The 16,613-nt window shown below is 51.7% G+C and overlaps 1 protein-coding gene across 2 annotated transcripts in view; it reads right to left on the reverse strand.

Moving 5' to 3' along the window:
- Window positions 1–16,613, reverse strand: part of CHEK1 (checkpoint kinase 1) — a 92,862-nt gene that overhangs the window by 56,281 nt on the left and 19,968 nt on the right. For both annotated transcript variants that reach the window (XM_040431100.1, XM_040431099.1), the window contains exons 3-4: window positions 7,381–7,604; window positions 199–263 (exon numbers count right to left, since the gene is read on the reverse strand). In XM_040431100.1, the coding sequence (XP_040287034.1) occupies window positions 199–263; window positions 7,381–7,604 (289 nt within the window). The remainder of the gene's footprint in view (window positions 1–198; window positions 264–7,380; window positions 7,605–16,613) is intronic.

The following is a 16,613-nucleotide window of genomic DNA, read 5'->3' on the forward strand; positions in this document are numbered from 1 at the left end:
GTGCCTCCTAGTGGTAGTTGGACATATACTCATGGGGCTGTGTCCCCCAATGCCACGCACGAGATTTTTTTTTTTTTTTTTTTTTTTTAACACTGCTTGTCTGGTTTGTCTGAAATGTTTGTGGGTAAAACCAAAGTTCCAATATAGCTAGAAATATAGGGGAAACAAAATTAAACGGGAAGCAGTAAATATCCTTACCACACCCGCAATGAGCTGCTGGAAGAACTTCTGTGCATCCTGCTCGGCCATCCCAACATCTGGCTCTAGAAAAAGACAACAGTACAATGAGGAACCATCCTAACATACACTCCCTGACCAAAAAAACGCACCCAGATAGAAATGTTGGATTGCTGCAAAACTAGACAAGCAGATATTTAGACGATTACAGGTGACATCTGATTAGATGCTGGGTCTTGCCACAAACGGGTGCAAAAGTGCTTCCCCACTGCCCTATAGAAAGGCTCTCAGAGGCTACTTTTGGGTAGTGTTGATAGATTGCCGACTGATAGCCTCTACAACACACACTCAAAGACATTTTGCCCAGTTAACAGAGTTTTAGAGGGGGGCACCACTTGACTGAGTACAAATCGACCACCATGTAGGCTGTTCTGACCTAGCTGTTATGAGTTGTTGGTTACATGAGGTAACACACAGTGAACAGGCTCCGGATAGCCCAGAAAGACCACAGTAGAGAGGACTGTTTAACCCACCAACAAGCACGAGCAGAACACAGTTTAGTCGACCACCATCCAGACAGCTGGTGGGATGTTCTGCAGTTGGCACCTTCACTACACAACCATGTCTATCTGGACCACTTCCTTAACAGAAGGAAATTTGGCATCACAGCGCCCATTACATGTCTTGACACGACAATCCCCTGTGTTCTAAGATTTCCCCCTCAAATACCATGCTGCTAGATGAAGACTTCTCACTTCCAAATGGAGGATAGGGCCTTGAAACAAATCCTGCCTGTCCGGCAGAATCCAGGGATCTGTCAGGGAAAGATTCCTCAACCAAGTGAACCAGGTTCTCCTTGGCCAAAATGGGGCAATTAGAATAAGCTTCGTCCGTTCCTGCCTCAGCTTCTGTAGTACCTTTGGAAGGTAGCCTTAGAGGAGGAAAGGCATACAGGAGTTGATTCAGCCACGGAAGAGTGAACGCATCTATCCCTGCTGGAGAATCTTCTGGATTTAGAGAAAATAAAAAGGTTGCAGTTCTTGTTCTGTCTGGTCGCAAAAAGGTCTACTTGGGGAGGATCCCAAAGTTGAATTATATGGCTAACTGGTTTCTGCTTAAAAAATCTGCCACCTTGTTCTCTGCTCCCTTTAAATGTACAGCCTTGACAAAGGGAACGCAAAGAAAAACCAGGGGAAAAAAAATGTCTGCAATTAAGGACATAAGGTTTTTTGATTTGGTTCCTCCCTGCCTGTTTAAATAAGAAAACCGTGGCGTTGTCTGAAAATATTTTTATTCCTTTCCCTTGTATTTTGGGCAGGAATTCTCTTAGTGCTACTAGGACTTCTCTGAGTTCCCTCATATTCTATCACTTCTGCCTTCTATTGAGCTCCATAACCCCCGACGGACCTCCCCCTGACAATAAGCGAGTAGTGATGGATATCTGTTCCTGGGGCTCCCAATGTAGTCCCTGGGATAGAATCGCAGGTTCTAGCCACCATGTTAAAGACTGTATAACCCGAGGGGTAACTGGAAGCGGGGCGTCTAATGGGGATAGTGATCCCTGCCATTCTTCCAGAGTCTGCCACTGAAGAGACCTGGAATGAAAAAGGGCCCAATTGACTGCAGGTGTTGTGGAGGTCATTTTGCCCAATACTGTCATCCCGTGTCTGATGGTTCGATTCTTTGAGGTTACAAGAGACCACACGTCTTCTCTTATTCGTGATACATTGTGTTAAGGAAGGATACAACACAAGTTCACTGAATCCAGGATTAGACCTAGAAACATACATCTTTGGGAAGGTATCAGATTTGATTTCCCACAGTTTATCTGCCATCCTAGTTTTGTTAAGATTCTTATTACTTCCAGAATATGAGCGGTTAGATCTTCGGATTCAAATAAGGGATCACCAGGATGTCTCTTTTTATGTAGGCCATAAATTTTATAAACAGTCTGGGGGACTGAGATAATATAAACGGAAGCACTCTGTATTGGAAGTGATTGACTTGACCTTCCATGGATACCGCCACTCAGATATTTTTGGAAATCTGCATGAATTGGAATGCGATTAGGCGTCTTTTATGACTAAGGTGGCCATGACACAGTCTTTGTAGAGATGCTTTATTGTGGACTGGACAGACTCCATTGAGAATTTTTTTTTGTATTTCAGGAAATGATTTAGATCCCTTAAGGCCTCTTTCACACGACAGTATTGCTTTTTCAGTATTTTGCGGTCCGTTTTTCACGGATCCATTGTTTTGTTTTTTGTTTCCGTTTTTCCGTATGACATATACAGTATCTACATAGAATAAATTGGGCATAAAATTTTCAATGGATGGTTCCGCAAAAACAGAACGGATACGGAAGACATACGGATGCATTACCGTATGTGTTCCCTTATTTTTGAGGACCCATTGACTTGCGGGCAATAATAGGACATGTTCTATCTTTCAATGGAATGGAATGAACACCGAGAACGGTCGTGTAAAAGAGGCCTTAGATTTATGATCATCCTGCATGACCCGTCCGGTTTGGGTACCAGAAAAGGGGATGAATAAAACCCCCTGCCCCTTTCCGAATCCGAAACAGGAACCAGGACGCTTTTTTCTATTAGAGAAAAGATTTCTGGTCTTAAAGGGCTTCTGTCATCTCCATTTATCAATTTTCAGTATCGGACATTAGCCATTTGCCACCGGACTCTCCGCCTCCTTCCCAGTGATGCCGGCAGTCTTTTCCGGGTGTAGGCTGACGTCATCGGCGCAGGAGCACTGAGGAAGGAGCGGGCAAGCGAGCGTCCTTCGCATGCGCCGAATGAGGACCGGTACGGCACAGGCGTGGGATTTCATGGGCAGACAGGGCCAGCGGGAGGAGGAGAGCGCTCGCTGGCCTTGTCTATCAAGTGGAGGAGGGGCGTGTTTATAGTCCGAGGATGCGGCAGCTACCAGCAAGTAACCGCCCAACTTGCTGGTAGTGAAGTAATTAGCATATTATAAAAGTAAGATTTTTACTGAAATTACAGCACAGAGAGGTAAGAGTGATATATATGGACTCAACTGACATTAGCAAATAGCTGAAAATTGCTAAATGGGGGGTGACAGTAGTTTTCCTTTTTGATGCTGCGGCTGGCCTTTCACTCACACTGAGCGCGCACGTCGCCGGTCGGCCGCGCATGTGCAGATCCATATGGGGGTCATTACCCAACTATTGCCAAAATGTCAAGAAAGTCGGCCTTAACTTTTAAGGATCTTGGTACTCTAAAGTATCCTATGGACAGGCGTGCAGAGCTAGCTATACCTTAAAGGGATTCTGTCACCAGGTTTCACCCCTGTCAGCTAAACATATGCTGATGTTCAGGGCCTCATCAGGATTCCTAATGTGGGCTTCTAAATGTGATCCGTAGCCTTATTTTGCTAAAAAACAGGTTTTACTAACCTGTCACTCAAAGAAATAAGGTGCCCAAGGGGATGTCAAGGGATGCAAGGTGCCGGCCGCACCCACCGCCGTTCGTGCCCAGCGCCGCCTTTCCAGACTTCTGCACCGCCTCCTGATCCTCTGTGCCGCCTCTCGCTTTCCCTCCCTCCCTCCTCCTGCTGCTGCTGTAAGATCTCGCGCGTGCGCACAGGGCTCTGCCTGATGCGCCCGTGCGGACTTCTCGATTTGGCTTCTTAAAGCGAAGTGCGCATGCGCCGGCACTTCGCTCAACCCAGGTATGACATGCACTCTGGCGCCAGCCTCTCAGAGCCCTGTGCGCACGCGCGAGATCTTACAGCAGGAGGGGGGAGGGAGGGAGAGCGAGAGGCGGCACAGAGGATTAGGAGGCGGTGCAGAAGTCTGGAAAGGCAGCGCTGGGCACGAACGGCGGTGGGTGCGGCCGGCACCTTGCATCCCTTGACATCCCCTTGGGCACCTTATTTCTTTGAGCGACAGGTTAGTAAAACCTGTTTTATAGCAAAATAAGGCTACGGATCACATTTAGAAGCCCACATTAGGAATCCTGATGAGGCCCTGAACATCAGCATATGTTTAGCTGACAGGGGTGAAACCTGGTGACAGAATCCCTTTAAAGCATGGGAAGCCTCAACCCAAGAATTTAATGGGGACCTGTCACCGGGATTTTCTGTATAGAGCTGAGGACATGGGTTGCTAGATCGCCGCTAGCACATCCGCAATACCCAGTCCCCATAGCTCGGTGTGCTTTTATTGTGCAAGAAAATATCGATTTGATACATATGCAAATTAACCATGATTTTACTTGAAAAATTATGTTCAAAGGACATATTAAAACAAATTTAGGAGTTACATAATTATAAAAATTTTGTATTACAATGTAAAAAATCTAAGTTATGGGGGGGGGGGATCTGTGGATGACGCACCGTTATGGGGGATGGGGAATCTGTGCACCGTTATGGGGGGGGAGGGAATCTGTGCACCGTTATGGGGGGAGGGGGAATCTGTGCACCGTTATTGGGGGGAGGGGGGGGGGGAATCTGTGCACTGTTATGGGGGGGGGGGGGAATCTGTGCACCGTTATGGGGGGGGGGGGGGGAAATCTGTGCACCGTTATGGGGGGGGAGGGGGGATCTGTGCACCGTTATGGGGGGGGGAGGGGGAATCTGTGCACCGTTATGGGGGGGCAGGGGGAATCTGTGCACCGTTATGGGGGGGGGGGGAGGGGGAATCTGTGCACCGTTATGAGGGGGGGGGGGAATCTGTGCACTGTTATGGGGGGGGGGGGGGGGGGAAATCTGTGCACCGTTATGGGGGGGGGGAGGGGGAATCTGCACCGTTATGGGGGGGGAGGGGGAATCTGTGCACCGTTATGGGGGGGGGGGGGGGGGAATCTGTGCACCGTTATGGGGGGGGAGGGGGAATCTGTGCACCGTTATGGGGGGGGAGGGGGAATCTGTGCACCGTTATGGGGGGGGGAGGGGGAATCTGTGCACCGTTATGGGGGGGGGAGGGGAAATCTGTGCACCGTTATGGGGGGGGGAGGGGAAATCTGTGCACCGTTATGGGGGGGGGAGGGGAAATCTGTGCACCGTTATGGGGGGGGAGGGGAAATCTGTGCACCGTTATGGGGGGGGGGGAGGGGGAATCTGTGCACAGTTATGGGGGGGGGGAGGGGGAATCTGTGCACCGTTATGGGGGGGGGAGGGGAAATCTGTGCACCGTTATGGGGGGGGGGAGGGGAAATCTGTGCACCGTTATGGGGGGGGGAGGGGAAATCTGTGCACCGTTATGGGGGGGGAGGGGAAATCTGTGCACCGTTATGGGGGGGGGGGAGGGGGAATCTGTGCACAGTTATGGGGGGGGGGGAGGGGGAATCTGTGCACCGTTATGGGGGGGGAGGGGGAATCTGTGCACCGTTATGGGGGGGGGGGGGGGGGATCTGTGCACTGTTATGGGGGGGGGGGGGGGGGGAAATCTGTGCACCGTTATGGAGGGGGGGAGGGGGAATCTGCACCGTTATGGGGGGGGAGGGGGAATCTGTGCACCGTTATGGGGGGGGGGGAGGGGGAATCTGTGCACCGTTATGGGGGGGGGAGGGGGAATCTGTGCACCGTTATGGGGGGGGAGGGGGAATCTGTGCACCGTTATGGGGGGGGGGGGGGGAATCTGTGCACCGTTATGGGGGGGGGAGGGGAAATCTGTGCACCGTTATGGGGGGGGAGGGGAAATCTGTGCACCGTTATGGGGGGGGGGGGGGAAATCTGTGCACCGTTATGGGGGGGGAGGGGAAATCTGTGCACCGTTATGGGGGGGGGGGAGGGGGAATCTGTGCACAGTTATGGGGGGGGGGGGGGGGGAATCTGTGCACAGTTATGGGGGGGGGAGGGGGAATCTGTGCACCGTTATGGGGGGGGGAGGGGGAATCTGTGCACCGTTATGGGGGGGGGAGGGGGAATCTGTGCACCGTTATGGGGGGGAGGGGGAATTTGTGCACCGTTATGGGGGGGGGGGGGGGGGAGGGGGAATTTGTGCACCGTTATGGGGGGGGGGGGGAGGGGGAATTTGTGCACCGTTATGGGGGGGAGGGGGAATCTGTGCACCGTTATGGGGGGAGGGGGAATCTGTGCACCGTTATGGGGAGCAACGAATCGGCCGATTATTCGATAACAGGATTTGTCGACAACTAATCCAGTTATTGAATATCATCGATAACTTCGATCAATCGTTGCAGCACTAAACTCAACCCCCCCCCCCCCCCCCCCCCCCCCCCTCTGTAAACTTCGAGACAGGGAGGAATGGCAGAGTAGAGGCCTTGCACATCCTGAACACCGCCAGAAGGATCCGGCGTGTCAGCATCCCCTCCCGGTTATGCTGGGACTGCCCAGGAACACCAGCCCGATGAAAATTCAGGACCCAGAGGGATGAACCCCAGACTTAGCAGGCGGCACCAGGTAACCCCTGAAACAAAGTGCCTGTGGGGCTCCTGCAGCCAAATTCAGCTCTCCACAAAATCACCTATCCATAGGACAGGAAACTGGTAGTATAGGAGAAGTATCCCTCCTTAAGTGCTCTCCACGGAAGTTTCCTGTCCTGGAAGGAAGCAGTCTCTCTCAAGGGTGCTGTCATGATCGTAAGGGAAATATAGAGTGGACGGAGCCAGGTGCAGAAGGCTCGATCTACTCTACAGTAACCATGTTTTGTAGCGCAGCTCCCATTCAAGTAATACTACACAGTGGACTCCACTGTATGGATTCTGATGTTGGCAGCTACCCAACAAAAGCTGATAGGTGGGGGTGCCAGACTCCCACCAATCTGATATTGCTAACTTATCCTGAGGACAGGTCATCAGTATCTAAGTATCAGTATCTACAAAAAGCATTTTGCCAAAATAAAACGATATATCATTGTGAGTTATTTTTAAATACTTCAAGATAATAAAAATCCTCCATATTAGAGTTCATCTGAAACACCCACTGAACCCTCAAAACAATAGGGGTGCAGTAAAAGACTTTATTCCTACAAAGGACTGCATATAACTTGACTGTCTAGCAACTAAAAGGGCAAATAATTAAATGAATGTCCATATTACAGCCCACCTACTTCACACTAATGACAATCTTCAACTTTGGGCAAAAGCTGAAGCAATTTTAAACCCCATCAGGACAACCCGTCCCATCAAAGTTAGGTATGCATATAACCATGTGCAGTGGAACTTCACCACAAGGCGGTGATATGGGAGATACACAGCCACTTACCTATCCTGTCAAAGAGCTCGCCTCCACGGCAATATTCTAGAAACAAATAGTGAATGTTTCCCTCCTTGCGATGTCCGTAGAATTTGACAATATTTGCATGGTTTAGCATCTTATTGATGCAGATCTCTTTCTTAATGTTTTCTGGGCAGTCGGTGGCACGCTTCATATCTACAATCTTCACTGCCACTGCCTCCTCCGTCTTCCGGTTCACAGCCAGCTGTACCCTGAGGGGGCCAAGTGAGAAGGGACATCACATGATAATACAATCGTGGCGGAAATATAAAGGAGAAGTCGGGAGACGAGAAGGACAGATTTGACCATCAGGCCATGCAGTGAATGTCACTGAGCCTGTGGTAAACAGCAAGAAGGCTGCTCCACTGCCTTCTCAAACAGCTAACCGGCGGGGGTCTCGGACTCCTATCCATCAGATACTAATGACCTATCCTGAGGATAGGCATCAAAGAAGATGGGTCGGCACGTGGTGCACGCGTCCAGGGAAGGCATCCCACTAGTATATAGTGAAGAAGGACCTTCTTCGCTGTCCTAAGGATAGATCATCAGTAATAAAAGAACTGCAGAACCCCTTTAGAGAGGATCTTTCATGGGTCCAGACATTATGAAATAAGTAGGGGGTTGCGCAGGGCATAATTCATGGATCTAATATTGCTTACTATTTTTCCTGGGCGCCGCTCCGTTCACTTCTCCCGCCTCGTCTGCTAATTAATATAAATCGGAGCAATGAGGAGGAGACAGTCTTTCTCCATGGGCCGTCTCCTTCTCCCCTGGATGTAGCGCTGTCCAATCACATCGGAGAACGTCACAGCCAGAGAGAAAGTGAGTTTTCTTTCTCCCTGGCTGTGATGCTCTCAGCTGTGATTGAACACGGAGAAACAGGGCAGTCTCCTCTTCCCTGTACTGATGCTATTCATTAGCATATCAGGTGGGAGAATTGAACGGGGGCCACAGCAAGCGAACAGAGCGCTGGACAGACACCAGTAAGCGATATTACATCCATGAATTATGCCCTACACAGCCCTCTACTTATTTCATAATGTCTGGACCCATGAAAGGTCCTCATTAAAGGGGTATTACCATCACAGACAATGGGGGTACATCGCTACGATATGCCCCCATTGTCTGATAGGTGTGGGTCTCAGAGATGGGACCTGCACCTACAACGAGAAAAGGAGTGGGGGCAGCTGTGGCTCGAGGACCCTGGATTTCCCGAGGTCCGTCCACCACCAAGTGTTGCTCGCATATAAGTAGGGATCAACCGATTCTCGGTTTTACCGATATTATCGGCCGATATTCAGTATTTTGACCGTTATCGGCATCTATTTTGCCGATATTCCGATAACGTATGGGGAACAAGGATTGCGCTGCTGACAGCACTCTCCGTGTTCCCTCAGCAGCACAGGGGAGAAGGAAGCAGTGTCTCCCTCCCCCTGTGGTGCTGCTGCCGCTGCAGCCAGTGAGAAGACAAGAGAAGGGGCGGGGCTGTGGCCGCTGCGCCACCAATGAAGAGAAATCTCTCATTAATTCATATACAGGAGGCGGGAGCTGGCTGCAGAATCACATAGCCGGCTCCCGACCTCTATGAGCGGAAGCTGCGATCTGCGGTAGTTAACCCCTCAGGTGCCGCGGATTGCAGCTATTGCTCATAGAGGTCGGGAGCCGGATATGTGATTCTGCAGCCAGCTCCCGCCTCCTGTATATGAATTAATGAGAGCTCTCTCTTCATTGGTGGCGCAGTGCGCCCCCCCAAGTATTAATCATTGGTGGCGCACTGCACCCCCCACCCCCACATTAAAAACATTGGTGGCGCAGTGCGCCCCCCCCACCCAGTATTGATCATTGGTGGCAGTTGCCACAGGATCCCCTCTCCCCTGCTCCTCCGATCGGAGCCCCAGCAGTGTAATCCTGGGGCTCCGATCGGTTACCATGGCAGCCAGGACGCTATTGAAGCCCTAGCTGCCATGGTAAGCTCCATGCTGCTGTGTGCACAAAGCACAGAGCAGCAGGGACAGTGTGAGCTCCTATTCACCCTGATAGAGATCTATCAGGGTGAATAGGACAAGGGTTCTAGTCCCTAAGGGGGCTAAAAGTTATTTTTTAAAATGAGAAAAAAAAAAAAAAAAACCCACCAAAATATTAAGTATAAATGAAAGAAAGATTTAAAAAATAAATAAATAAAATACACGTTAACAATAAACATTAATTTTCAGCAGATTTGTGTAGGAATTATTTTTTTCAAAAATGAAAATTACCAGAATATCGGTATAAATTATCGGCTATCGGACTGAAAGTTCACAAATTATCGGTATTGGCCCTAAAAAAACCAATATCGGTCGATCCCTACATAGAAGTGAATGGGAGTGCACCGCACGGCCCCTGCTCCGATTCATTTCTATGGGGCAGACCGAAATAGCCGAGCCAGCGCTCTGCTATTTTCGGCGGCCCCAAAGAAATGACTGGAGGGCGGCTGCGCATGCGCAGTGCGCCCTCCGTTCAATTCTCAGCTCTGTTCTCATTGTAGGTGTGGGTCCCAGAGGTGGGACCAACACCTGTCAGACAAGGGGCATATCCTAGCGATATGCCCCCATTGTCTGTGATGGGAATACCCCTTTAAGTGAGGCATCATGTTTAACCACTTCCAGACGGGGCCATTTGCCCCCTTCCTGACCAGGCCTAATCTTGCAAATCTGACATGTGTCACTTTATGTGGTAATAGCTTTGGAACACTTACTTGTCCAAGCCATTCAGAGATAGTTTTCTCGTGTCAGATTGTACTTCATGTTAATTGTAAATTTGAGTCAATATGTTTTACCTTTATTTAAAAAGAAAAAAAAAAAGCCAAAAGTTAATGAAATTTTTTTATATCTGCTTTTAACCACTTAAGGACCACAGGTTTATACCCCCTAGTGACCAGGCCCTTTTTTTTTACAAATCGGCACTTCACAACTTTAACGGTTTATTGCTCGGTCATGCAACTTGGCACCCAAATTAATTTTACCTCCTTTTCTTCTCACAAATACAGCTTTCTTTTGGTGGTATGTGATTGCTGCTTAGATTTTTCGTTTTTCTGATATCAAAATAGACCACAATTTTCTCAAAAAAAGTGTATTTTTAACTTTCTCTGGTTAAATTGTTTAAATATAATTACATTTCTATACTAGAGTTGTTGCGATACCAATTTTTTTTATTCGGTTTCGATACCATGAAAAAGTATTGCGATACTCGATACCATTCGATACCACGTGAAAAAAAAAAAAGCCACATGCATTCTGCATTTTAAAAAATGGCAAATCGCGCAGTATTTTTTTATTTTTTCTGTTCTGGCGTTCACCGCATAGATTTTTTTTATATTTTAATAGTTTGGACTTTTCTGACGTGGCAATATGTAATATGTTTATTATTTATACATTTTATATGTGAAATTGGGAAAAGGGGGTGATTCATACTTCATATGTTGGTGGGGTATTTTTTTCCTTTTTTTTTACACTTTTTATTTAATAACGATTCCCCCCCCTAGGGGCCAGAACCTGGGATCTTTTCATCCCTTGTCCTATTCACCCTGATAGAGCTCTATCAGGGTAATTAGGACTTCACACTGTCCCTGCTGCTCTGTGCACACAGCATCACGGATGTTACCATGGCAGCCAGGGCTTCAGTAGCGTCCTGGCTGCCATGGCAACTGATCGGAGCCCCAGGCTTACACAGCTGGGGCTCCGATCAGAAGCTGCCACTGCACCACCAATGAGGGGGAGGGGAGAGGACCTTGTGGCCACTGCCACCAATGATTTTAATACTGGGGTGGTAGAGAGGGGCCGGCACCAATGATTTTAATGGGATGCGGGGTTGAGGGGGGGGGGGGGGAGAAGGGGCACACTGCACCACCAATGATAATTACCCCTTAATACAGGAGGCGGGTGTCAGGGGCAGGATGCCGGCAATGCGATTCTGCTACCGGCACCCGCCTCCTGTATTATGGGTTAAAGTCTACTTTTCCTGGGTCCAGACTTTCAGTATTAGGCTACACAGAGCAGCGCCCAGCGATGTCCCAGCACTTACTATTATTCCTGGGCGCCGCTCCGTTCGCCCGCTGTGCCCCATTACTGTCTCCTCTCCTGCTCCACATGCTGATTACTATCGGAGGGATGGGGAGGAGACATCAGCTTCACTAGAGGGCGTTCCTTCTCCCTGGCTGTAGCGCTGTCCAATCGCAGCGCAGGAAGGAACGCCCACTAGAGAAGCTGATGTCTCCTCCCCATCCCTCCGATAGTAATCAGCATGTGGAGCAGGAGAGGAGACAGTAATGGGGCACAGCGGGCAAACGGAGCGGCGCCCAGGACTAATGGTGAGTGCTGGGACATCGCTGGGCGCGGCTCTGTGTAGGAAAAGTACTATCATTGATGGCGCAGTGCGCCCGCCCCTCCTCCACCCCTCTCTTCTCATTGGTGGCAGCGGCGGCAGCAGCACAGGGGGAGGGAGAGACTGCTTCCTTCTCCCCGTGCTGCTGAGAGAACATGAGCGCGCTGAGAGCAGCGCTCTCATGTTCAGAGATACTAGACTGCGCAGAAGCGCAGCCCAGTATCGAAAAAATGGAAATCCCGGTATCGTATCGATACCGGGACAGAAGTATCGATTGGGTATCGAAATTTCGATACCCGCAACAACCCTATTCTATACAAGTTAAAATTGTATTAGTCGGATGCACAGGGTGGTTGACACACCAAAGAAGGGTGCTCTCAGTCTTACAGCGTCACCCCGCTGTTAAAGAGGAGAAAATTAGAGAGAAAATGACTGGGCACACCTAAGGATATTTAGTGACTAATGTTTATTAAGTTAAAAAGACAAATAAGTTGCGGAAATTGAAATATCAGACATATAGGTACGACAGTAAAAAGTTTATAACGCTTCCACACTTTGGGCAATATTTCATATAGAAAAAGGAGACTTTTGTATTACTTACCAGTAAAGTCTCTTTCTCGCTCTTCCTTGGGGGACACAGGAAACCATGGGTATAGCTCTGCTCCCTAGGAGGCGTGACACTAAGTGAAAGCTGTAAGCCCCTCCTCCATCAGCTATACCCCTCAGCCTGGAGAAGAGACTGCCAGTTGCGTGTCCAAGTAGTGAAAGATAACCACCAACCGGAAAAAAGAACTGTCGAGCCCCAACGGGGGCAACCAAGCCGGAACCACAACTGTAACCCAAATGAAGGGCGGGTGCTGTGTCCCCCAAGGAAGAGCGAGAAAGAGACTTTACTGGTAAGTAATACAAAAGTCTCCTTTTCTCGCCCATATTCCTTGGGGGACACAGGAAACCATGGGACGTTCCAGAGCAGTCCCAGAAGGGAGGGACCAGAACAAACTAGACCAACACCAGAGGCATCAATCAACTGCCGCCTGCAACACCAGACGGCCTAAAGCAGCGTCAGCCGACGCATGAGTATGCACCCTGTAGAACTTGGTGAAGGTGTGCAAGGAGGACCAAGTGGCCGCCTTGCAAATCTGCTCCGTAGAAGCCCGATTCCTCTGAGCCCAGGAAGCCCCGACCGCTCTAGTGGAGTGAGCGGTAACACCAAGGGGCGGAACCTTGCCCTTGGCGAGATAAGACTCAGTAACAGCCATCTTGACAAAACGGGCGATAGCAACTTTGGATGCCGCCATCCCTCTGCGCGACCCCTCCGGAACCACAAAGAGCGAGTCAGTACGCCTGAAAGAGCTGGTTACCTCCAGGTAAACCTTGAGCGCCCTGACAACGTCCAGGCGATGAAGCTCCCTCTCCCGCGGGTGGGAAGGGGAAGGACACAAAGAGGGGAGAACGATGTCCTCGTTCAGATGAAAGGCGGAGACCACCTTAGGAAGGAAGGAAGGGACCGGACGAAGAACCACCTTGTCCTGGTGGAACACTAGGAAAGGTTCCAGACAGGAGAGTGCAGCCAATTCGGACACCCTCCGAAGAGAGGTGACGGCTACAAGGAAAATAACCTTGCAGGACAGAAGTCGCAAGGAAACCGTCCGCAGAGGCTCGAAAGGGGAAGCCTGGAGCGCTGAGAGAACCAGGTTCAGGTCCCAGGGCGGTACCGGAGGACGGTACGGGGGAACCGCGTGAGCCACACCCTGAAGGAAGGTCTTGACAGGACCAAGGGGGGCCAGTGGGCGCTGAAACAAAATGGACAGCGCAGACACCTGACCCTTCAAAGAACTAAGGGCCAGCCCTTGGGCCAGTCCGCTCTGCAGGAAGGACAAAACGGTGGGGAGAGAAAAGCGGAGCGGAGGAATCCCCAGATCGGCACAGAACCCCAAAAAGGTCCTCCAGGTCCTATAATAGATCCTAGAAGAGGACGGCTTACGGGCGCGGATCATGGTGCGGACGACGTCCGCAGAAAAACCCCTACGCGTCAGGACGGTGGTCTCAACAACCACGCCGTCAAACGTAGGGACCCTAAACGCGGGTGGAAGATCGGTCCCTGAGAGAGAAGATCTTCCCTGGCGGGCAGCGGCCAGGGCGCGTCTGCCAGGAGCAGCATGAGGTCGGCATACCAAGACCGGCGGGGCCAGTCCGGAGCGACCAGAATCACCGAGACGCCTTCCGCCGCTATCTTCCGAAGGACCTTGGGCAGGAGAGGTATGGGAGGGAATATGTATGGGCGCGCGAAGCCTCGCCAAGGAAGAACGAGGGCGTCGGCTCCGCAGGCTCCCGGATCCCTGGCCCTGGACAGATATGCGGGGACCTTGTGATTGAATTTTGAGGCCATGAGGTCCACGTCCGGTATGCCCCAACGAAGGCAAATGGCCTCGAACACCTCCGGGTGAAGAGACCACTCGCCGGGGTCGACGGTGGTGCGACTGAGGAAGTCCGCCGCCCAATTGTCCACCCCTGGAATAAAAATTGCAGATAGGGCCGGGACGTGGGCTTCCGCCCAACGGAGAATGCTGGTGACCTCCCGCATTGCTGCAACGCTGCGAGTGCCCCCCTGGTGGTTTATGTACGCCACGGCCGTGGCGTTGTCCGATTGCACACGAACTGGATGACCCTTCAGCAGATGAGTCCAGTGTCGCAGAGACAGAAGGGCCGCTCTCAGCTCCAGGACATTGATCGAGAGTTTGGACTCCGATGGAGACCAAATGCCCTGGACGGATCGGGGAGGAAACACGCCTCCCCAGCCCAAGAGACTGGCATCGGTTGTAACCACCAACCAGTTGATCGGCAGAAAGGACCTGCCCAGAAGAGGGGACTGCAACCACCAGCGGAGAGATGACCGTACCGGAGGCGATAGATGGAAGGGATGATCCAGAGACTCCGGCGATTTGTCCCAGGAGGAGAGGATCGCCCGTTGGAGAGGGCGGGAGTGAAACTGCGCAAATGGGATTGCCTCGAAGCAGGCAACCATCTGCCCCAAGACCCGCATGCAGAAGCGGAAGGACGGTCGACGGTGGAGAAGGAGACCCTGAATCGCCCGACGGAGGGTCAGACGTTTTTCCGAGGGAAGACGTACCTCCGCCGCTTCCGTGTTTAAAAGCATTCCCAGGAAGACCAGTTGTCTGGCGGGAGGAAGGGAGGACTTGGGGAAGTTGATGACCCAACCGAATCTCGCCAGAGTCTCTAGAGTGAGATCCACGCTGGCAACCGCTTGGGAAAGGGACGGAGCCTTGATGAGGATATCGTCCAAGTACGGTAGCAGAAAAACACCCCTGGAACGGAGTAAGGCCAAAACCGGGGCCAGGACCTTGGTGAACACCCGGGGGGCTGTTGCCAGCCCAAAGGGAAGGGCGACAAACTGGAAGTGGAGGTCCCCCACGGCGAATCGGAGGAAGCGATGGTGACACCGGGCTACCGGAACATGGAGGTAGGCATCCTGTATATCGATGGAAGACATGAAATCTCCCTGCTCCAGGGAAGCCACCGCGGAACGGAGGGACTCCATCCGAAACCGTCGAAGGAAGAGAAAACGGTTGAGCTTTTTGAGGTCCAAAATGGGCCGCACCGAACCTCCCTTCTTGGGAACTACAAAGAGGTTCGAATAGAACCCTTGGAACCTTTCCTCTAGAGGAACGGGGGTAATCACCCCTCTGTCCAGTAAGGCTTGAACAGCCGCGGAGAACGCAGCCGCGCTTTTCGGGTCCCGCGGGGGGCGGGAGCGAAAGAACCGATCTGGAGGGAAAGACGCAAATTCGATTTTGTATCCTGAGGACACAATTTCGAGAGCCCAGGCGTCGGAGATGTGAGCCATCCAGATGTCCCTGAAAAGGAGGAGCCGGCCCCCCACCCGGGTGGGTGGGGGCGCGCCTTCAGGCAGAGGATTGCTTTGCTGCGGGTGTGCGGGCAGCCTGCGGCCTGCGCCAGGAGGGCTGTGCCCGAAAAAACGGCTTCCTACGTTTATCCTGGGGAGGGGCCGAAGCGGCAGCTGCGGGGGGAGCCCCAGAGGTCCTGCGGGAGGACCGAAAACGAGACGCACCGGGGCGTCCGCGGGGGGCGCCCCTGGCTTGGGGTTGAGGGAGATGGGTGCTTTTACCACCCGTGGCCTCCGAAATAAGCTCGTCTAGGCGGACCCCGAAAAGGCGGGAACCCGCAAACGGTAGCCCCGCCAAGGAACGTTTGGAGGCAGAGTCCGCTTTCCAAACTTTCAGCCAGAGCTCCCTCCTGACGGAAACCGCCAGGGCGGAGGAGCGTGCAATAAGGGCTCCCGCATCAAGGGAGGCCTCACAAACAAAATTCCCGGCCCGAATAATAAGCTGGGCCAAGGAACGTAGGTCCTGGATGGGGACGTCCGAGTCCAACTCCTGTTCCAGCTGCGCACCCCAAGCAGAGATTGCTTTACCTGCCCAAGCAGAGGCAAAAACCGGTCTGAGAGCAGAACCGGAGGCAGCAAAAATGCCCTTGGAAAGGGTCTCCATGCGACGGTCCTCCGCTGACTGAAGAGAGGACGACCAGGTGGCCACGACATCGGCTGGAAATGGATAGCAAATGTCCAGCTTCTTGGGATTGACAAAACGGGCGTCCGGGCGAGCCCAAGCCTTAGACACCACGGAGGAGAAATCAGAGTGGATTGGAAAGACTTTTGAGGCCTGCCTGGGTCTGATAAAGGAGACGCTAGCTGCGTCAGAGCTAGGGGGGTCATCCTGCACCTTAAAGGTGTCACGAATATCCGAGATGAGTTGACTCATCGCTGAGGCTAGCTTGGACGGCAGGGCCGAGTCCATTTCCAAATCTGAAACCGCCAATTCACC

The sequence above is a fragment of the Bufo bufo genome, chromosome 1 (assembly GCF_905171765.1).
Source record: "Bufo bufo chromosome 1, aBufBuf1.1, whole genome shotgun sequence".
Lineage (NCBI taxonomy): Eukaryota > Metazoa > Chordata > Amphibia > Anura > Bufonidae > Bufo > Bufo bufo.